This window comes from Columba livia, chromosome 11 (assembly GCF_036013475.1).
Source record: "Columba livia isolate bColLiv1 breed racing homer chromosome 11, bColLiv1.pat.W.v2, whole genome shotgun sequence".
NCBI classification, from domain to species: Eukaryota; Metazoa; Chordata; class Aves; order Columbiformes; family Columbidae; genus Columba; species Columba livia.
The window spans coordinates 6,124,025-6,147,615 of record NC_088612.1 but is presented as its reverse complement, the minus strand read 5'-3'; the positions used below and the strand labels follow the sequence as shown (position 1 = coordinate 6,147,615).

At 39.2% G+C, this 23,591-nt stretch overlaps 1 protein-coding gene across 7 annotated transcripts in view; it reads left to right on the top strand.

Moving 5' to 3' along the window:
* Nucleotides 1-23,591, top strand: part of AGBL1 (AGBL carboxypeptidase 1) — a 276,743-nt gene that overhangs the window by 139,887 nt on the left and 113,265 nt on the right. For 6 of the 7 annotated variants that reach the window (XM_065076581.1, XM_065076580.1, XM_065076584.1 and 3 more), the window contains 3 exons: nt 6,147-6,276; nt 11,086-11,217; nt 15,241-15,417. In XM_065076581.1, the coding sequence (XP_064932653.1) occupies nt 6,147-6,276; nt 11,086-11,217; nt 15,241-15,417 (439 nt within the window). Of the gene's footprint in view, nt 1-6,146; nt 6,277-11,085; nt 11,218-12,620; nt 12,762-15,240; nt 15,418-23,591 lie in introns of those variants that run through there. The other variant, XR_010475347.1, reaches the window with a different exon arrangement.

Below are 23,591 nucleotides of genomic sequence, written 5' to 3'. Positions count from 1 at the left end.
TTGGCATCCAGATAGCGCAAGTGTCATTCAGGAGATAAGTTTGGCATTGTGTGTGTAAGGTGCAGTAAAAAAAAGAGAATAAAGTAGTAAAAAAAAAAATTTCCTCTTAGGGGTCTAGAGATAAAATGAACTAGACAGTGTGAATCCACAGTACAATTGAAGAATCACCATTTCTTGGTACTTTATGGGGATCTCTTAGGAGAAGCTGACTTTCTAACATTGTTTTTCATCATTGAGTTAAACAGTGCATGACTGCCTTGGTGCTCTAATACTAATTGTGGACTTTACTCATGATGAAAGCAGGTGTGATAGTAAGATGTGGAGCAAATGAGGCTGAAGGGCAATTAGCATTGCAGTAGGTCAGATGTAAGTGGGAAGGGGAGTGTAAATATAATTTAGGAAGGAGATGTACACTTGAAGAAAAAGACATATGGAATAAGGACTGGGGCTCCTGGTCTCCCAGCTGCTTTGGTTATGGTTGGAAGGCAAACTGCTCTGGAACCTGGATCTATATAAAATTTCAGCATTCATGTTGCTTTCAGTCAGAAGGAAAGAATGAAGGATCAGTAATGAATTTTTAGTTGCAGTAATGCTGATGGGAACTGCTTTATTCATCAGTGTCTGTGTATATGCCTTGAAGCTATTCACCTGTATTTCACAGTAAACAAGAGCAAATCTAATAAATTCACAGCCTGAACAAAGGAAGAGCATCACCTTCTTCACTCCTTGGAGTAACCAGGTGAGGGGATCAGCTCACTGCAGGGAAACCCTGGGGCTTGCCAAGAGGCAAATGTGAGATGTCCCAGTGACAGCTTTATGTGGCCCACCTTCATGGTGGGAGAGATTTTTCACCATGAAATTAATGGTGCAGTCCAGAGCACAGTAGGAAAAATGCCCTGCCCTCTAATTCTCCATCTGATTCTAGCTGTAGAGTGCTGTAGTGCAAGTCCATATGTATACATGTCTGCTATAAGATAGAAGAGATTAAACTAGAGGCTCTACAAAGAGGTCCTCAGCACTTAATATTTTCTTTTACGCCATTAAAACACAGAAATTTAGGAGGATGGGAGACTAGTTATATGTCATACTGAAGCTTCTGAAAAATACCCAAACACTTAAAATCCAGACTGTTTTATGTCACATAAGCATGCTGTTTCATTGGATTGCTCTCGGTGTAAAGCCTCCAATATTTACATTGTTCTGGTGACATTCTGTTTCTAGGATGATTATTGGCATCACGGGGCAATACCATGATGCAGTGCCTGGATGGCGTTGAATGAACATCTCTGTGTAATAGACACGTGATAAATAGTCATTATGGTTTCAGCATGTAGGCTTGAACAAAGCCAGAGCCAATAAAACCAGGAACCAAAGCCAGGAAATAATGGTTATATTTCTGACACCTTCCTTTAAATTATGAGGGAGGGCTTTGATGGTGCTGCTGCTTCCTCACTTCACTGAGTCTTTGCTGTCTGAAAAGATTTAAAATCAAGAGAAATGCAGGATTTCTCTCCTCACTCCCCCCTTTTTCCCTCAGGTTGCTCTGAGATTTCTGAATGGCAAGACCAAAACACTTCAATGGAAATATTTCTGCTGCCAGTAGTTATTTATAAGGTCTAGCATGCTGTGTCTGGTTGAGGCTGCCCCATGCTGCTCAACAGCATCCTGATGTTTGCTTGCACCTACTCCCTTCTGTATAGATATTCTTATCCTATGCTGGTACTGCTTTCTGCTTTTAAGATGCACAGCGAATGGTGATGGGGCTCTCTACATATCAAACACAATGCATCCCTTTAGATTTTATGGTTTCCTGTGCCCCAGGTACTGTTATTATCAGTCCTGACATCTTTCATTCAATATGATGGGCCCCATCTCTCCATTTATCTGTAATGGACAGGAGACTTTGAATTATTTTATCTTCCAAGCACAGCAACATCTTTCCTTTAAAAACGGACTTTTCTCTGTCTCCATTTCTTGTTTTCTTTCTTGTCTAATATCTTATGCATTATATTTATCCCCCAATCCCCTTACTCTGCATCTCCTCTTCCCTTTTGTTTTTCTTATGTATATACCTTTTTCTCTCTTCACCCATACCTCCCCTTCTTGTATCTGTGCAGGGCACTGATTCAGGTTTATTGCAATCAACTAAGAAGGTTCCATTGACCTTATCAAGCCTTAGGTTAGGGCCAGCTACCATTTCTCTGTCCATACACATGGCTTGTGCAGAGTTTAGTGCAGTATCTGAGGTTACTTTGCCCTCAAAGCCAAGCAGGCTTAAGGGTAAGACAATAAAGAAAACACATATTTAGTAAAACTTAATGTCAAGCTTTGAGGTACAAGATTAAAAGCAAGGTCTTGCAAGTGCAAACAGATTTAAAATACAATTCTATCTTAAACTGAACAAGTCTGTGCTTTAGCTACTTAACCTCTTTCTCATTAACTCCCTATGAGGTGTCCCTGCCTTCAGAGCATGAGTCTAATGTTGCAATTATAGAAGTGCAGTTACCTCCTCTGGGTTCAGAAGGGGAATCTAAACCTGATCTTTCTGTCTGTGCTATATCAACTTCACGTGCCAAAGATCAGGTTTTCATTGAACAGTTTTCCTACATGATTGTTTGCACTCACACATCTTTAGAGATGAGGATTGCATAGAAGTGGGTATATTCTTGGTAGCAAGTATTTGATATATTTAAAGCTAGCAGTCACCAACAAGTTCACCTAAGGGTGACTTGATTCAACTCACAGAACTGGTTCCAAGCAATCTTTTCTCCAGGGACTGGACGGTTTGAACACTTTGGTGTCATTAATCTTACTGGACTATGTGACACTGTTGGAGTACATCTGAGGGATGGACTGCCCAAGCATTTCTTTCCTTGGGCGTTAAGAAATAGCAGAATTACACATAGTCTGTATAGAGACACAGAGGTGGGATTTTCTTTGCTTATTGGAATTATTTTTGGCAAATGCTTTCATAATTTCCCTTGAGCTGCTACTAGGCACATCCAAGGTGGCAGGTAGTCCTGCTAACGCTGCAAAGAAGAAAAGACACATGAAATATTTAATGCAAATATAATATCTTGGGACTCTGTAAGAAATGCCTTTGGTTTGAGCAGTGAATTTCATTAAATCCTGCCAAACATTCAAAGCCAGTCTCAGCTTCCCAGTCCCTTTATTTGCTATCAGCACTTGAAATCAGCTTAATATTTTACCTTCATCCTTGGTTGCAGAGCATGACGGACAAAACCATTATCTGCGAATGTCATCACTATTAGTAAAGAGAGAGAAGAAAGGAAGGAACAAGGGAAACAGGGCTGACAGGGAGCTTGTGTCCACAAAAGTAAACAGACTTAAACAGCACAATGGGAGTGGGGAGCAGGATGGGAAAAATCAGCCTCTCATAATTTAATTAAAGGTCTACATTTCCTTAAGACCTGTGGGTACAATCTGCCAGGCTGAGGGCTAATGTTTAGAGGTCATTTAAATGAGCAGAGATGTTAATTATCGGAGGGACAAAGCTGTTGAACTTTCTCTCCTAGCTCTTCCTTACGTGCAGAGATGTTACCTGACTTCCCCACAGTACAAAAGTGCTTTCAAACTATTGTTTTAGAGTTGGATTATGCTTCCAAAACTAATACGGTGAACTGTAGTGGGGGAATTGGCTTGTCATAGGGTCACCTCTAAGAAAAGCCACGATTTATATCACAGCAACAGTGTTGGTAAATTGTATTATGAACAGAGTGAAACCTGTAGAAAGAGCGAGGATGCTGTGAACAGAGATGTTTCCATGCTGTGTAGAACCTGCGGTCATGTATGAGTGATGCATCTCACATAGCTGATTAGGAGTTTTTCATACATGCTTTTCCAGCAGATCCTGGGATTTCTTTGTGTTCTGAAGGAACAAAGAAATTTTACAGACAGTTTTAGTTTAGTCTAGGAAAGAGTGAAATAAAAATTGAGTTTGAGGTTGCTTTGACATTAATCTCTGTATGTTCTGTGTCCTTTTAAGAGTAGGTTACAGCTGTCATGCTTTTATTCCCATGTGTGTTTGGCTTTGTATGTTGGACTCTTCTGGCATGTACTAAAGCACTTTAGCAGAGGGACATGTGTGGATGATTTGAGTAGACATAGTGTCAGTCCCAACAGGAAAGGTGAAGGAAGTAGTGGTTTGATTTTTGTGAGCAATGACAATTCAGTATTTCTGAAGGTCTCAGAAAACGACCTTTTTTTTTTTTTTTTTTTCCCCTTCCTGATATTATAGTGAAGTGTGAGAATAAAAGCCCAGCTATCATTCTTTCCCTCAGAATGGAAATTATTTTGTTATTTTCAATTAGTTGTGCTCCCTTATATAACAGTGGGGCAGGAAGACAGAAAACTCTCATGTCAAGAAAGCGTTTGGGTCTTGTTTACTTACTGGTCACATTGGGGAAAGGTGAATTTCTGAATGCAGACCAATGACTGTTGAATTGTACCTATTAGGAAACCGTGTAAGCACACAGGTTCCGTGCAGAAATACAGCTGCTAATCTCAGTTGAGCAGCTGTTGTTCCGAAGATCAGGAAAGGTGAGCCTAAAGGCGGCTTTATCGAAGAGCCTTTAAGAAACTAACAGATATTGTCACGTTTTCACGCGGAATTGTTGGCAGAACCATCACAGCAGCCTTTGCTAACTTCCCATGTGTTAGCTGTTGCTAAAGTTTTCTGATTTGCTGAATGAGTAACATGGGATCTATGGATTGTGAAGAAAGAATTCAGATAAAAGTGAAACTAGAATAACCTTAAATGGATCTTGTGATGTTGCCAGAAACCCCAAGATGGCATCAGAGACCTTGTTTCTCTACATTAAAAATGTAGTATATGTTCTTAGTGACTCTTATTATTTCTTTGTCTTCTGTTCTTAACCAATTCTCATTGTTTATACTCTTCTGTTTATATACTTTATGACCCTTTTTCTTCAAGCATCATTTGCAAGGCATTGGTAGTGCCAAAATTGGTACATGCAACATGCCCTACCGGAGTGCAAGGCTCTGCCAATACAAGAACAGACCACATCCCCAGGAATACATTTGTACTCTATTATTTTTTTTCTAGGAGGCTGAAACAGCAAAAGCTGGGTGCAACTCCCTAGCTAGAAATTCACCTGACACTTAGGAGGTGGGTTTTTTTGAAGTACAAGCCAGTCCAAGTTTACAATGCCACCACAAGTGTTCTAGGGCAGAACTGGATAGCATGGAGGTGAGGAGGACCTGCTACAATCTCTCACACACTGGAGGGTTGATTGCTGAAGCTTATCAGCACACCGTGGTTTGAAAATTGTGAACCAAATGATAGCAAAAGCTCTGAGGAGCATGAGAAGGCTCTGGTCTACACAGAGTCACTAACAAGGGGGATTAGTTGGATTTTGTAGAATTGTACAGTGATGTACTGCTCCATACAGTCAAGTATCCTGCACAATCCTCCACTGATCAGTGAGTCAGTAACAGAATATTTTTCAAGCCAAGTGAGTGAAACATCTTCTTAGTGCAAATCTGGGATCCTTATTTAGCTTTTTATTCAGCCTTTGCAGTGAAGCTAGGTAATTGTTCTACATAATGATGTAGCATGCATCAGGATCTTGATGTGCTTTAGATAGCTGCATTTCTTGTGAGTGGAGAAGCTTAAATGAGATATCCAGCTCATCTCATTTAAGTGCATTCATATTTCAGACTGGTCGAAGAGATTCGAGTGCTTGTCTTCCATTAGAATGAGTAGGAGTTGGATGTACTTGTTTGCTGTGGAGGTTTTGAGAAGCCCACGCTCTGTGTAAGCTGGGTGAATTTCATAGCACACAGTTTAGAACATTGCAGAAGAGTTTTTGTTTGTAAGTAGTCTTTTGATTTGTACATACTTAGGTAAAGGAAAAACTGCATTTATTTTCAGGACAGCAACTGTGCGAACCTTGGAAGGAAAGGAAACGACAAAATTCATATACTATAAGCACCTTTGAAATGTAATACGGACCATCAGTTCATTTCAGCCCAATGTTCAAAACCTTTATATCTGTGTTCTAATTGACATTCCCTGTCCTTGTGCCAGGGCTGGCCAAAATTGGAACCTTTTTGGAATCAGCTGTTGTTTTGCTAATTTGTGATGTGTTGCTTTCTGATTTCAGCCACCGTTGTTCATTGAGCGGGGATGATCTGAACAGACAGTGGTTGACACCCAGTTCCCAGCTTCATCCAACTATTTACCATGCCAAAGGTCTTCTCTGTTACCTGCGCAGCATTGGCCGGGCTCCTCTGGTGAGTCTCCTCCAGGATCTTTTCTGGGTTGCTATATATGGATTGGTTACTGTATTGTGCGAACAGTTTTATTTTAGAGCTACAGTGATTTGGAAAGCATTGCATTCTATTACAATTTCATCTTACAGAAGTGTTTTGAAAGCCTTGAATATTTAATACTTACTGAATTTTCTAACTAACAACTCCAAATTCCAGAATTTCTGCACACCTGGAATATAAATGAGAAAATGAATTCTTTAAAGCTTTTTAAAATTGTCTAAGTACTCCAACTAAGCTAAATATTATGAGTAGGTTATTGCTGTCTTCATCGCAAATATAGGAGAAATTCCACAAAGGTTTAGTCTGAATGGACAGTGAAAATGCCTATGTTGGAAAAACCCATACAATCCCCAAAACAGAGGAAGCAACCCTCAAAATGTCTTAGCTTCCATGCTGGTTTGGTGATGGGAAGAAAACAGCTGGTTTTGGGGTGATATCAGAAATTCATGAGGAGGGTCTCATCTCAGATCTGAGATTAGGATAGGGCTGGGATCCATCCCATCTGCTTGATCTTGTTGCCCAACATAATGAAAAGATAATTCTGAGGCTTGAGGAGAAAAAGCACAGAGAGGTTTAAATGTTAAAGAACAGATATGGAAGCACAGACTGGCAGGTTGGCTGCTGATAACTACCATCGGGCAGGAAATGTCCAAAAGTGCAAAATTCACTCTGGATTTGAGGAGAAGCTGAAAATGTCCATGAGCTTCTTTAAGTGAATTATTGTAGGAATGTGGTTTTTGGCTAAGACAACAGCCCTGAAGTTAACTCTATATCTTGAGGAATATTGTGGAATCTCAACTCACAGTTGTGAATTTACTCACCAATCTTTTCCTGTGGTTCACAGCAACGTAGGATTATCTTGCTGCTTTCTTTTCTTTTACCCCGCTGTTTGCTATCTGTCCTTTTTTAATACACAGCCATACCTGTCATGTCCAGGTGCATAAATTGAACACTCCATGCAAGTTTTCATCATTGCTGAGTGAAGGGAGACTATTGATCCTGTCATCTCCCTCATTTACAGGCTGCATGTCAGACTTGGTAAACTGATTTTTTTCCTTTGCCTTTGAAGAGTACATTGATTTTAGTTTATATGTGCTTAAAAAATGCCTTTTCCGTCCTCTAGAAGAGAGTTAGCTAGGTCTATTTTTTTTTCTTTAATTATTATTTTATTTCCCGCCCCCCCCTTCTTTTTTCTTCTTCTTTACTCCAGGATCCCATGGAGCCAAGTTCCCTGATAGCCAAATGATTTATGTGAAATGATTTATTTTCATTTATCCTGGGGATGCTTAAGCAGTTCCTTCAAAGCAAAAAACCCAAAAGCTGTTTGAAGGAGAAAAGGAAAGAACTTTCAAGTTAACAGCCTTTCAAACCAAAGCCATTTTAATTGGTAACTTCTATAGACAATAGGTTTTTGGTGTGTGCTTGGTTGGTTGGTTGGCTCTGGGAACCCTGGTAAGACAAGGGACTGGATTCACTGTGACATTATAGTTCTCTGCTGCTTGGGATCTCCTTTGAACTCAGGGCACAAAGTGGGAGTGTTGGTGACCTTTTGTCTGGGAGCAGCCAGGTCTGATGGGGAGAGGGAAGTTGTCTTCTCCTTGACCATCTGTGGTGAGAAACTGCTATGGTTTAGAAGTTAAAGTGGACAATGCAGCTGCAGAATGCAACAGGGAACCTGCAGTTTGTACAGAGAGTCTGAACTGCAGTGAAGAGCAAGAATGAATTTGGAGGAGCCAGAAAGCAGTTCCTATGGACCAGGAGGCACTGAGCAGAGTTTGTTGCCATCCAAAGGCATTATATCAAGCTTGGAAACAAGCATTTGCCTGCAAGGGTGTAGCTCATTGTAAGGGAAATATCCCAGGCATGTCTACCTCAAAACTCTGAGATTCAAAGTCCTGTCACAGTGCTATTAAGGAAAAAAAAAAATGAGACTTTACAGTATGAAAAGAAATTTCAAAACGTTCTGTTTTCCCACAGATATTCTTCCTTTCCATCTTCTGTTCTGCTTTTCCTTTATTTTAACATGTACCTGATTCTGTGACTCATCAGGAGGGTTGTTTTTTGATTTAGAAAGCAGTTTCTAGGATGATCACTGCTGGAAAATAACTTAAAATAGATTTGCATGTGTGTCTTGAGCCATATCCCAGTGAGTTCAAATATTGAGAGTTTGTCTGTATTGTGAATATTAGTGTCCCAACTATATGAAAGAACAGGCTGAAGAAAAAGGACTGGTAGGTCTCAAGTTTGCTTAGTGTTTGCCCAGATACATCCCAGGAAGAATTCTGTATGGGTGCTCAGAACTAGAGAATGTAGCTTAACCTTGGCTGAATGGTGAGACATAAGCTACCCTGTAGTGTGAAAATGATGGAGGAGACTGTATTATAAAGAACGATTGAGTATAAACATTAAGAACGACAGCAGTATCCAGTAAGCTTAAATAAAATGTAGCTCTTTGCAACTTGCAAATAGAATGAAAATATTTTTAATAGCACTGATGCTTCTGCTGTGGGAGCTGGTGACAATCAATGGAAGATCCCATGGTCTGAAACACCAGCCATGTTACAGAACCTGGCTTTAATAATCCTTTACCAATACAGAATTCTCATTCCATCCCTGTCACTAAGGACTCATCTGCAGGTTTCTTGAGGTGCAGAATTATAGACTTGCTGCTGATCAGGCAATCCAGCTATCTGACTATCTGATCATCCCTGTGTGGTTTCTGATACATAAAGTAATATTTTAGGCAGATAATATACTGTGTCTTTTTTGTGTTAGTAATTCTGCAAATTGGCAGGTAATTGATACCCAATTGAGCTGGGTTCTCTGCCTTGAAATAAGACGAAAGCTATGAAATCATTTTTTGGTATTCATAGGAATAAATTCTAGGTGGTACCTGTGGTTAACCTAAACTATGACTGTGTGTTGCTGATAGCTTAGATGAAACACTAGCTGGAAAAATATCTGTCATTAAGAGAACCAGTAAAAGCAGCAATTTGGAAGGAGACATTACAGGGTAATTGCACCTGGTTCAGACAGAGTTGTTTTAAGCACAGGGTTTGCATAAGCTCCGCAAAAGATGCATACAGACTGCAAGGGCTGAACCTTGCGAGTCTGTGCAATAATGGCTTTTTTCCTTGGAGAAGGATGCTGGTTGTAGGTTTGCACCAACGAACAGCTCTAAGACAACAGTGAAAATAAAGCAGGAGCAGTGGGTGCTGGGCAGGTCGATGTTCACACGCTTTGGGTGCAGAAGGTGCGTGCTGCAGGGCTGGGGATGTGCAGACCCAGAGCCCTGCAAAGAGCTGCAGGTGTGTGGTGGTGCAGGAAGGAAAGCTGGTGGGTCAAGAAACCAAAAGAATGAGCAGCATATGAGATATGTATAATTGTGCACCTAATTAGGAGCAGTGATAATTGTGCACCTAATTAGGAGCAGTGAGATGGCTCTTTGAATGTGTGCCTTAGCTTCTCCAGTATGTCAACCTACTGTTTGTCAGAGGAGCTGAAAGAATGTACATGCTCAGTTTCTACATAATTAAACTCCCTGGCTTGCTGCAGCTAAACTTACTTACTGTATAGCTGGTAAATAAACATGCTAGGGTAAATCTTATCCTAACATTTGGTGGAAGAAGCTCATCTGCTCCACCTGTTTCTCCCTTCTTCTATATGTATTTATGTAAGAAAATGTGTATTTTTTTACCTCTTATTTCTCCTGCATTTCTCTTTATATTGATCCATCATTCTTCCCTACCTTCCTACACACATTCTTTTGTCTCCAACATAATCCTTGGAAAAGTGTTTCAATGAAATCTTGAAGCTCCTTTCTACTTGGTGGTGAATACTGATTTTAAAGTAACAATTTCCTTCTCTTTAGAAATTCTTGTATTTTAATTGACAGATTTCTGAATATTTCTGATGAAGACATGGAGAATATATGTAACATCATTGTGTATATTGACTTCATATCTCAGAGGGCACTGAGATTGATTATTCTTTAAAACTTGGGTCAATATTTACCTCTTGGGTCATTAAATTGTGATTTTCATTTCTATAGAAGTTGATATCTGCCTATAAAGGCAATAAAAACTTCCGCTAGAACTGGGAATGTACCTTGTTTATGTGGCAGCTGACATAAAAGAGATGGATTAGATAGACAGCTAGATTAGACAGTGTGGAATGAGATTATTTGCCATGAAGACAGGTCGTGTTCTGTACTTGGCTTCCAGGAATTCACGCCAAGATCTGACAGCGTTGTGCAGTACAATTGCACAATTATATTTCCCTGAAAATTATGTAGAACGGGTTTTGAATTTAAAGATGACAAAGTGATGATTAATTGCTTGGGAAAGCACAGATTTCAAATCTCATGAGGGTAAAGCTGGGGTTTAGGAGTTTAGAAGTAGAAAGAGCCTGACAAATTACTCTGTTGTATCATAAGTTACCAGGAACCCTGAGGTTCTGGAGTTGCCATGGATTTTTGCACAGGTGTCACCTTTATTTCTGCTGCAGACAGAACTGCACTAGTCTTGACTCTAAATCCCTGAAATCATGTCAAACGAAATAGATAAAACAAGGTACAACTGACTAACAAAATTTGACACAGATTACAGGCATGACCCAGAGCATAAGATACTCTGAAAATACTGGAAAAAAAAATAAACAAACCCCAAAAAACCCCAAACCATTAATCCTACTACTATAATCTTGTAGTGCTATTATGAAGAAAGGAAACTTTTTTTGGTGTTCAAGATTTTTACCTTTTTTTCTCCCCAGGTATTCTGTGACTATCATGGACACTCCCAGAAAAAGAACGTGTTCCTTTACGGCTGCAGCATCAAGGAGACCTTATGGCAAGCAGGCTGCACAGTTGACACAGCAGTTATCACAGAAGATGTTGGTTACAGGGTAGGTTTGCTTTCTTCCTTCCTGCAATTCCTGGTCTGCGTGCGCATCTACAAAGCTTGTTAGGATAAGACCAGCTCACAAATTTTGGAGATAGGTGCAATTTCCCTTACTCCAGAGGAGTAATGGTCCAAAGAGTTTCAAATAATGCATAACAGTGTCATGCACCAGATATTAGAAGGAATGTTGTCAGTAGGTGGGTCCCTATTTATTTTACTTTAGTGAGGTGCTGTGTTATAATCTTTGGCTACAGAATAATAGGACAGCCATACTTTTGTGTTTTTTATAATTTCTAAATATACATATACAATATACGCTTTGTCCCCCCACTTCACCATAAGAAAATAAATAGGGATTACATAATGGTAACTGAGGAAATGACAGTGTGCCACTGTCTTACTCAGTTGAATTGCTTCTTCACAAATACTCCTGGTATGACTGAAAATGCCAGAGAATGTCAGATCTAATGTAGTGGAATTGTCTCCACAGCAAGTGCTTGGTGTTGTAGCTAGGGAAATTTTTCTAGAATTAGAACAAATACTAAAATTTGTTTGATTTCTACTCCATGTCAATGTCTCAGCTATCAAACTGTTCTCTGGATTTCCTGCCTGTCTCTTTTTTGTGTGTCTGTTTAGATGATATTTTCCTCTTAAGTGACAAATATATGTGCAGCAAAAAAATCTTATAAGCTCTAATTATAGTCTTTAAAAAAGGTTACTTTCACAAAACGTTAATTGTGGCCTTAAATTGATTATAGAGCTATATAGCTTTGGTTCACTCCAACCTGAAAGAGGTTGAAAAAGTCTTTTTCAGTTTATGTATCTGTATAATTTCAACTACTTGGCACAAATACTGACTATCCTCCCATAAAGATGCCACATCTTCAGTGTTCATCTTATGGCATTGGATGTAGCGTACCAAAACTTCCCTGGAAGAAAGTGCTCCAGTGTTTGTTGTGAGGGGTCCCTGTGGCAAATGCTGTGTTTCACAAAGAAACCAGGGAGGATGCCTGGAGTCAGGATATCTTTTGCTCTGTTGGAATTCACAGAGCTTGAAAAGGCAGAGGATGGTTTGTTGTTACACTAACAGAATTCAAATGCTGCTTGCAGCATCTGGAGCCTGTCTCGAATCTGCAGTGAAGAAAAGCAGGAGAGAGGCTGCAAGGCTGTCCAAGAATACAGCCAACCTAGAAGAAAGATTTTGTGGTTCAAATACTCTCTTTTGCACAAAGCAGGAGATGGATGACTGCTGCAGTTCCTGCCTATGGGTCACCCTTTTCCTTAGGCTGGGGAAAACAGGTATACAGGAGAACACTTCTGCAGCTGCAGACTGCAGCAGATAATCACGGCTGTCTCAGACCTGCTTCCTTGCACTGTTTACACAGGTTTCTCTCCTTCCTCCTGCAGGTACTTGGGGATTAATCTGGTCTCCGTGACTGATTTTTCTCTCTCCAGTAGCAGGAACCAAATACCTCTAGAAAACCTTTTTGGAACAGCCTTTATCTCATATGTCATAGACTCAGCTGTAGCCCTCGACAATATACAGGAGTAAGAGTCTTCATTACCTTCTAATATTTGGGGGCCCTGGGTGACTTGCACAGCATTGGCACTGCAAAGCCCAGCTTAAAGATTTGTCCTTCTGATAGCCACTCCAGGCCCCTGTGACAGTAGTCTCTGCAGGGACATCAGTAAAGAAATATAATTCCATTCTCTCCTATATGGGACTGGAGGTTTATGGCCAGGGCCCTGTGTGAGGGGAGCAGCTTCCTTTGCTGTTGTACATGCCAAATCCAGCTGTGTGTAAGAAAGGGAACAGTCACACTACTGCATTATCATAAAAGCATCCTTTAGAAGGGTGTGTTTTCACCCTTTTAAAATATACCTTTGAAAGATAATTAATGTGAAGAATAAGTAGAGAAGAAAGAATGATTAGTGTGAAATCCAGTGAATGCTGGTAAAATGAAAAGAATATTAAATTCAGATTTGCTAATGCTCCTAAATGAGTCCTGCGTACAGAGACATTACTGTTACCTGCCAGCGTTTTTATTTAATTAAATGTAAAAGATTGATTATGCATATAATTTCAATTGTTTTTAAAAAGCTAAAGTGGATTAGGGATCCGTTTATTGTATTTTATAGTAGATTTAAAAAAAAAAAATAATAATCTGTGTGTTGATTCAGATAAGGGCAGAATGAATACTATCTGAATCTTCACATATGGTTTAACTGGATTGTTCTGAGGCTTCTAAACATCTGGGTGATGTGATTCTGCTGTATTTTTTTTCATTCCTGTTCAACCCAAAATCGAGGAAAACCTGGAAGCACTGCCTGAAAGCATATTATTTTGTCAACCCCATGCAGAAAGTAGCACATTGAAGGCAATCCAGAAATGTTGAATGCTTCATCTAAGGCAAAGAGCCAGTTTTCAAGATTCCTCTGTTCTGTACAGCCACAGGAAAGGGAGGGCTGTCACTCTTAGTAGCACACTAGAAATCCTGACTTAAGAGTGAGACTCACAGTGGTCTCACATTTAAAATGGGATCTCTTGCTTTGTTCCAGTTTTCTACACCCCAGGTTTTTTGTCTGAAAAATGAAACTTACAGATCTTCAGATCTGTACCTTATTGAACTGGTGAAGTCCATTGACAGCTGTAGACAGAATATACCTGACACATGGAATTTACTTCCTTATTATGGAGATGTGTATGGTTAAGCTGTTTGTAGGAGATCTTGAAAAGTAGTTTAGGCTAAAGATATATCATTCACCTCAAACATGGTTTAGGAAAAGACATTCTTTCACTTTCAATGAAACCAAGTATTCCCATACAAAAGTGATACAAAGTAAAGCTCAACAGAATGGAACTACGATTGCTCAGAATTAGTCAATTAAACTGATTGTTATTGCAAAGTAAAATCAGCTGTTTGGCTTTTGCTGCCCAAACTGAATGAAATTCAAGGGTAAATGCCATTAGCAGTAAGTGGGATCTCCTTCTATATGATTCTGTTCAGTTTATATGTTTAAGAAAGCTGTTGTCAAAGACATGACAAATATCTGCATTTCGCTTACTCTTCCCTAGATGGATCAGATAGTCTTTTGGTACATATTTTGGTTAGTCTAAAATTTATACGCATACACACGTGTGTATAAGTTAGTAGGTACCTAAAGATCTGGTTTCTACATAAAGTGCAGATAGTGTTAATGTATCTAGTGTATGTTTTTATAGACTGTGAAAGAAGGACATTTAGCACTGTGTTGCCTCTGCACTGATGGAAAGATTTGATGTTGTAGTATATTAGGTGTGTTTATTGACTTTGGGAAATGTGATTTCTAGAATAAGAAAATCACTCAGGGCTAAGACGTAATTTTTACTGGGTTTTCATTATTACTTTTTTTTTTTTTTTTAGCAATTCTCTAAATGAAGTGTATAAAACATATTGTTTGGGCTCAGATGATATTTGGGTTGTTTCACAATGCAAGTTATTTAAATATTGAGCTCTATTTTAATATAATTATGTGCGACCTTCCATGAGAATACACATCCCCTTTCTCTACTCTGTGTTAGGTTCAGACAAAACTCGTCCCATAGCTGAATCCCTTGGTAAATTGTGGATGCTTTATGGGAGGAGATACAGTGTAGCTGGAGAGGGGAGAATGGAAATATCAGGTATTGAGCTATGACTGCAGCCCTCTTGGCAGTACAGCAGAAAGTTGTAGGTTAATGTCAAAGCAGCTTGCCAAAAAAGCTCTTTTAAGTCCCAAATTATTGGATGTGAATATGTTTGATTTTGAATGAGATATACCAAGTGTACTGGATATTTTGCATTTTGGTCTTCGGGATGAAACAAATGTTAGAATCTGAGGATTTCACATGGGATGGACATAATTTACTACTTGGAGCTCTCAGAGTATGTACAGTTAGATTTGATGACACACATTAAAAACCACAAATCTTTATATGATTTTATTATATAAAAACATGTACATCTGTTTGATTCATTTTCTCATCAATGCTGATATTTTCTCATAGACTCTTCCTAAAATCCTGGATAAAGTGGCCCCTGCATTTGTCATGAACAGCTGCAGCTTTCTGGTGGAGAAGTCCCGGGAGTCGACGGCCCGGGTGGTGGTTTGGAAGGAGGTGGGTGTGTTGAGGAGCTACACCATGGAGAGCACATACTGCGGTTGCACCCATGGACTCTACAAAGTGAGTAAATCTTTCAAAGAACCCTGTGCCGCTCTCCTCCTAATGCACAACTCATGAGCTTGGAATGGTAAAGCAGAGGAGATAGTAATTGTCTTGATGTTTAACATTGACTGCTCTCTCTAGAGCCATGTAGCCACGCTTCTGAGTTTCTCCTCAGTGACATCTTTCCATGATTCCCTCACTCTCTTACCTTCCCTGCCAGGAAAGTAGTTGTTCCTCTGAGGTTTCATTCAACAGTGAAATAAAAAGAAACTCCAGTTCGGAGCCAATAGCATTGAGCTTAAGGAAGGGAGTGGTTTTGAGATGACACAGGGCACTTATCTTTATAAGGGTGTTCACAATGTTGTAAAAAGTGTATTGGCAGATCATATGGACCTTTAAGCCTAGTTCTAAGGTGATAAAGGTGAATACCAGTGGCACCAAGATTTTTCGTACAGGCTAGCTGCCTGAGCATTCATCTGTTTAAATTTAAGAACCTGCACTGCATTTAGAGTTGCCTGTTACTGACAGCCAAAAGTAGCTAATGTAAGGGTAGTTTTGAGTCCATGAGCTCAAGGTATACATGTGGCTATAATGTAGATAGACTGGAATTCCACATCGAATGAGGTGCCAGACTTGGTAGGAAGGGTTATACTCATACTGAGGGCATCTGAGACGTCAGTCTGACATCTTCTGGCACTTTTAAAGTATGCAGCATGAACTCTGGTAATTGCATTTGAGTGATCATAATTCTCCATTCACTCAAGTGGTGAATTATTTCTCTTCTTCCTTTCCCAAACCTGTTGGTTTCATTGAAAGGTTTCCATATTCCACCTCATTTCTCCCACTAGAGAGCAATCCTTATCTATATAGCATTAATAAGCAGTTAAGGATCCTTAAAGACCCTTAAGGAAAGAGCCATTATTACAAATAACAATTAATTAATAAGACATTCAAATGATTATCTTTGGAAGCTCTATACTAATCCTTTTACCTCTGTAGAATGTAGCCAGGAAGTATTAATACTCAGCTGCTGTGTTAACCATGCTCTGCTATACACACATCAATTCCAAGACAGGAAAGGCAGAAAAAAAAAATGACAGTTTAAAGAAAGAGAATATAATTGCCCTAGGCATTACATCTAACACTACCTACTCCTGAGAAGTGCTAATGGTTTTTTAATAGGCACCACAGGTCAAGACAGCGGTTTTGAATCTTTTTTAGATGATGGGAAAAAATCTACTTTGACTGCAGTAAATGACAAAACTCCCAGTGATCTGCACAGAGGAGGATTTTGCCGATTTCCTAGACCTAAAAACAGTGACACATCAGATTGTATCAATATCTAAGGATTTGTTCTCCTTCTCCTTCAGCATCTGTGAGGTTTTTAACCCAAATTTGTCTAATTTGTGCCCTTAGATGCTTGAACTAGTAGAAAGAAAACATGAAATGCCACATTCAGGTGTTACATTCAAACACTGTACTGTGCACAGGGACCCTGTATTATATAGCAGAGGCACAAAAAATAGTCAGAAGGACCTAATGCACATGGTTCAGGATTCTTTTTTTAAATGAATTATTTAAAATGAGTGAAATTATTTTCTACATTATTTCTTGTCCTTTTTTTCGTCACTGATCAGGACCACAGGTAGCCACTGAGGACAGGAGTAAGTTGAAATATGAGGGTTCGTAACTGGTGATGTGCTCCATGAGGAAGTCTGTAAGTTCTAAAGCAGTTCTGAAGTTTCCATTTCTGAACACCCTGAAAAGCTGAGTCCCAGTTGGACCATTGGGTTATTTTTATGAGGCTGCATATCCTTTTTTTAATCTTTTTATTTTCTTCAGGACTATCATTCATCTCAAAGTCGAACGATATAGAAATATTCCCATGAGGGGGCATTTCTTCAACATTTCTTCATCATAAGGATGATACAAACATTTCTTGCAGTTTCTCTGATTCAGGCTCATTTAAAGCATTTCCACTTATTTTTTCCAAGTACGCTAAGTACCCAACTTGTTAGTATCAAAATGAAATACAACTTCTTATGTTGACATTTATGCTGGAGCTGCACGTAAATACATAAACTATCTCTTTCAAATAGTTGATATTAATAGGCTATTTCCTCTTCCTTTTAGTGGTTTTTAGAGTTCGGTCTTGCTTGCTTGTTCCTAGAAGTGGATTATTTAAGAGGGTGTGGACTTGACAGGCTGACCTGAAGATTTCATTGCATAATGCCATTTGATACTCAGCTTCCATCAGTCAAGCCAAAATTACTTCATTATTATCTGGAAGCCATGAAACTGTTCCTGTAAACTAGAAATTAATCACATAAAAGGTCACATTTTGCTTTAGACTTCAACCTGATTTCTTCACACTTGGACCCTCAAGTTGATATGTGTGTGTAAACTATAGGCTGAGACTAATGCTCATGCAGGAGCTGTCAGTATCCTATATTTACAGCTTTCTAATATTTGGTTTAGTAGAACTGTGTTTAAGTGTGAAGAGAATCAGTTTCTTAATTGCATAGGATTGATTTCCCTGTAGGGATATATCCAGAATCCTCCTCCAACAAGCATGCCCTTATGTTTTTGATACTTTTATATCTTAAAATACAGTGCAAACAGCAGCTAGGATTGAAAACATGGAATTATGTGCAGCAGAGGTTCCCAAGTCCAGCATTGTTCAGTGAGTCAGTGGTTAAACTTCTATTAGAGCATGACAGAGACAGATCCTGATCTTTAGCTTTCCTTCTGCTTGTAAGTGCTGGAATTATTTCATTCAAGTAGCTGCTTTGCTGGCTCTGGGCACAGATACGGTGCTTGGAGTTGCCCAGGGACATCTGATAGGGATTGTGCAAAGGATTTAAGAAGAACAAGAAAGCCTAATAGAGGTGGCAAGAGGTTAAAATATTAATTGCACAAGGCTGGTAACTGTATCCCTTCTCACCACATGTAGAGGAAGGGCTGAGGTAAACCGGGACCTGTTTTTTTCCTGATATAGAGTCCAGAGAAGATGCTGCTAGAGTTTCTCCAATGGATGTGTGTGGCCTCTCTTGGATTGAAATGGAGCCTTCATTTTTAAAACAGTTTAGTGAGTGAAAGATAACACAGAATTTGGTACTATTGATATGCAAATGAGAAACAATAGTGACCCCAACCTCTCTTAAAAGTCATTTCATTTCAGATGGGGAGGAGAGAGGATATGAACTGAGAGAAGAGATGGTTTCTCTCTGTTGAATCTCCCTGTCTGTGTGATCAATGGAAACATAATAAGCCAACTACCCTTAAGGAAGCAAAACATAAAACTAGAGAAACTATTGATCTTATCTAAGGTTTTGTTCAACCGAAGGAAGAAGAAAAGAAAAAGGAAAAAAATCCAAACTCTTTTTCATTTTGTCTGGATTGCCCAGTTCAGTCTTAGAGGAGCTATGTCTCCATTTGAAAGTTGCTAAAAACAAAGCAACCAGTTTCCACAGGGAATTCTCCCTCCTACTTCTGCCGGTTTACAACCCTATGGTCAAAGTGGAAAACAATTCAAAAAAATCCCACCAAAACTAAACAAAACAAAACTCAAAAAAACCCAAAAGAAAGCTGCTTATCATTTCTTTGCCTCTGTGAAGGCATTCTGCATCATTCCATTGTTGGAGCTTTTACAGAGTGATTTTTTTATTGCTGCCACTTCTCATCTTTTGTTTTTTAAAGACTGAATGCAGGCCTGTACGGTGAGAATTTTTACTGAGTTACAGGTGTAATCAGGTACAATTATGACCTTACAAGATTCAGAACTCATTGACACATGTTGATATTTTCTCCAGTTTCCTGTGTGATTAATTTCTAAACTTGCACATCTCCTTGCTGTTACCATGTTCTATCGTGTTACGCTGTTTCACTGTTCTTCTTGATTCCTCATTACCTAGCCTGCTAATTGAGACCCTCCTATAGCATACTGCACTGTGCTGTTCAGTTCATTACTGCAACTGTCATTCTACAAGTTAATATCTTTTGTGCCATGGTAGACATCTGAGTTCCAAACCATATGTTTTGGTAATATAGCAAATCTCAAAATTTCAGCTTCATGCCGTGTTGGAAAAGCATTTTCCTTGGCATGTTGTGCCTGAAGGAGGAGAGGCAGTGTTAGCGGAAATAGATTTTTAGCTTTTTGCTTTGAACAGCTTATAAACAACAAGGAGTAACAAATGAGTTTTTAAATTATTGCAGGTATCTTGACAGTGCCATTCGAAGGAGACTTTACTAGTGCTATGGATCCCTCTTGAAAGAAAGCCTTTGGGAGAGCTGAGAATTTTTATGCTTTTTCTGTCCAGTTTAATGCTTCTAATTCAGAAGAATAGAGTACCCCAAATTTTCTTCTGGACTTGATGAGAGGGAAAAGCCATCCCTCTGCAGAGACACTGGAAGCAGAAAGAGCAACACCAAGAAGAGCAGCCATACAGTTCCTAAGACTTTCTTGATCGTTTTTTAAAAATGTCTTTGTTGAACAGAAGTGGTGAGAATTAGTCTAATAAACTGGAAGATCTGATATTATCCATCCCCTTTAACCTGGCTATTTAAAAAGAGTGATGAACTGGTGATTTACCATGGCTGAACTAAAGCAATATACCAAGATGGAAGTGTTTCCTCTTTCCATTCCTTCAGAGGTGAACTTCCCTGGTTTGACCTGTTTCTGCCCAAATTAGCCAGATTGTTACCAGTGTATGATTTGTCCATTGAATTACAGCATAATTTTTTATAGTTATCTGTAGGCAATTAAATATTTTCTTCATTTTCTGTACTATTGGAGATTACTTAACAAATTTATATGAGGAATTTTTAGGTATGCTTTATTCATAAGCAGTTTATTACAGTTAATAGTCAGAAATTGAGTTGTTTTGATGGAGTTTGCAAGTCACATGATACTACTTCTGTTCTCCAGTAAGATGTATATTGTTCTTGTAATTGGAAGTCTGGTGCACAAACTTAAAATAATTTTCATTTGGCTTCTTGCCAGTATTCAGCCACCAACAAAAATGGTTTCAGCAACATTCTTGCCATAAAGTATATAAGTATTTGCAGAAAGGAGAAGTGAAGAAATAGAGCATATTCTATCCTTTCTGGTCTACATTTATTGAAAATGCTTATGTTGCCTTTGCAAGTCTGACAAACTTTTCCTCATTTCTGATTTCTTTTGTCCCCCAGAGCTTACACTTTTCCTAAGTGTGAGTAATTCTCAAAAAGCATTCAAAAGTTTCTTTTCAAAAAAAATCATCTCTAAAATGTGTGTGTTTAGCTTGACCCTCTGTGCTCTGGGGATCTCATTCAAAAGCAGACACTGAGAATAAGAAAGAATTATTTACTTTCTGATAATTCTGCTTCCAGTTCCGGTCCAAAGGGGCTCAAATTGGAAGCAGCTGTAATAGCAAGAAAAGTAGAGGAAAAAAGATAGTTATCTAATAGTAATCTAAGGACTGAACCTTCAAATTAAGGCTTTCATTCTGTTTCTTTAAGTTGTTACCCAAGGCAAAAGTTTGCATCTTATTTGCTTTATTTTCCTGTTGCTTTGATTTTTGCCAACGCCTTGCACTAATTGATTGATGATTCAATTTGTAAGATATTCTAATTGTGCTTTTTAGGCTTGTGGACCTTATTTCATAAAACTATGAAAGTGTTAGCAGCATTTAAGAAGTTGGGAAAGAGGAGAAAAAGGGTTTCTGAGCGAATAAATTGGGAGATAGTGGGTGTCTGTCTTCCTTGGAGACTTGTAGATTCTTATATGAACTGCTGAGGGATTTTTCTTTATTAGTCTTTGTTTGTTTGTGTGTATGTGTTTTTAATGTGTGTGGGGTGTTATTTTTTTGGTGAGTTTTATTATTTGACTAGGGGCTAGTTGAGAGAATGCCAACTGAGAAGCCACACACTTAACTGTGCTCGAATCTGCTTGGTTTGTGCCACGTGAAACACTGGGGGTTTGAAGGTCTGCTGACTTTGGCTCTCTCAGATTGTTTGGAAAACAAGTCACAGGACTGTGGGAACTTTGTAGAAAATCTTTGGTCCTTCCATCTCCAAGAAAACTGGAGTTTGTCAGTAGGCCTATCCTTGCTGGTCTTATATGTCTTGATGGGTAATAAGGCAGTTATATTAAGGCAACTATGACCCAAACAACATGAGATATAAGTATAATCTTTGTTCCTAGAAGTCATGGGTATTATGGCTATTTACTATTTTTTTTGTTGAAGATACTTAGTATTGTCATATGGGAGAGAAATTTATGTGCATTTAAAGGTTTGTAAATTTTTCAAGAAGGTAATGTAGGCCTCCATGCTCTGTCTCCCCATTTCCTGATCCACTCCACAGTCAGTTTAGCCTGGAAGGGGTCAGTAGTTGAGTTGGGTCATTTTACCTGTCATTGTTTCTGGAGAAGACATATTGCTTATTTGTTTGTTTTTTTGAGGGGCAGGGTAACTACTTTGGGGACTTTTTAACCCTATATACGACAAGACCTGTTTACTGGCACTGGTGTGACTGCTTGAAGCCTTTTGCTGACAATACTCAGCCCCTCTTTCAAGGTTTTCCAAATACCGGTGTTTTGTGGATGACTCTGGGAAAGCAGTGGTCTCTTAATCCGATAGACTGAGTTTGCTGCTGTATGAACAAACAATTGTTTTTCCAGGGTGACTGAATAATTCCTTACCTCTTTCAAGAAATTAGCATGGGGTGATTGCCTGCCAAATACTGTGCACTTGTCCATCTGCTGAAGTGTCCCATGAATGTTGCCTTGAAACTGATTTTAGAAAAAGTCCTCTCTGGCACCTGCTGCAGTGGATTTCTGCTGTCACTTAAGCCATCTGCTTTCCTGTTCCCAGGTTGAAAGATTGAAGTGTTAGGGGACTGAGGCATGTTTCATTGTGTTTGAACTCACATGGTTACTACAAACAGGGGATGAATGGCACTTAGTGGAGAAGAACGTGCAGATTGCTTTCTTTAGCCTCCCTGTCCCCAAAACGCTAAAACCCAACACAAGAATTATCAGGAGGCACTGGGCAACAGTATTTTAGTCTTTCTTGTTATTGATTTGTATCCATAGAGAGATATATTGGAACTTTTAGTTATGTATGAGAAAAAAATGAACACTGGTTTGTGCTATTTAATTACTGGATCAATGTAGTGGTTAGGCTGAAATTACATGTCTTTTGGTTGGTAGCCACATAATCTGTACTTTCTCTTCCTGTTGGGCTATATGGAATCAAATGAGTTAGTCCTGGATGAGAACTCTCCACAGGCATCCCAGGGTGATTCTGTGGGCTGCCACAGAGCAGTCCAAGCAGCTGAGCTAACTTAGGGCTCAAAAGTGGTGTCCTCATGCCATTTCATGTGCATTTCACTAGTTTCCTGTTCCTTCTGTCTAAAGACACCCCATTCTATATCTGCAGAAACAGGAGTGCTGAAGATAACATTAGCATAAAATGCAATAGACAAAAAGCTGTAGATAGAAGAACATGGGAACTTTGGTTCCATTTTAGGACCTCAGAGTCATGCAAATCACATTTCTCTCTCTCTCTCCTACTTAGTCACTCAGGCTAAGAAATATTATGCAAATCATGGCTTGGCAAAAAATTTACATGCTCTATCCTAACCCAGATTTTGTTGGTAAAAACATGTTACAAAAGGAGAAAAATATGGTCCTGAACCACAAAGAAGTGAAAAATTTACTAGCTTGTCTGCCTTTTGGAACCAATTTCACTGTTGACACTAGGGGGATGTCTGCTTCTCCAGCTCCTGAGCAGACAGCCTGGCCCAATTTGCAGCCCTTTGGCAGAAGCAGTTTCTTAACTCAACTCCTTTGTGTCTCCTGTTGATAGATTATTGGGTGCTGACTGGCTGCATAACTGGAGAACGGGTCCCATGTCATAGGGTTAAATTAAGGCACAATAAAAAATGATGATGGGTGAGATCATAATAGATCTAACTCTGTAAAGCTGGGAGGGTTCTGATGAGGTTCCAAGGCCACGGCTGGCACATAGTCGCAAAACAGAGCCATCATGTACCTCCTTCTTGGCGCACTCTTTTCCACCATCATAATTGAAACAGTTGTCTTAGCGCTGCTGTTTACCCCTTCTGTTTGGGACTCCAACAAATCCCTGTGATCTCCTATGTTCCTTTCACTTACTAATGACATTAGTATTTCCTAGTTGGCAGTTAAC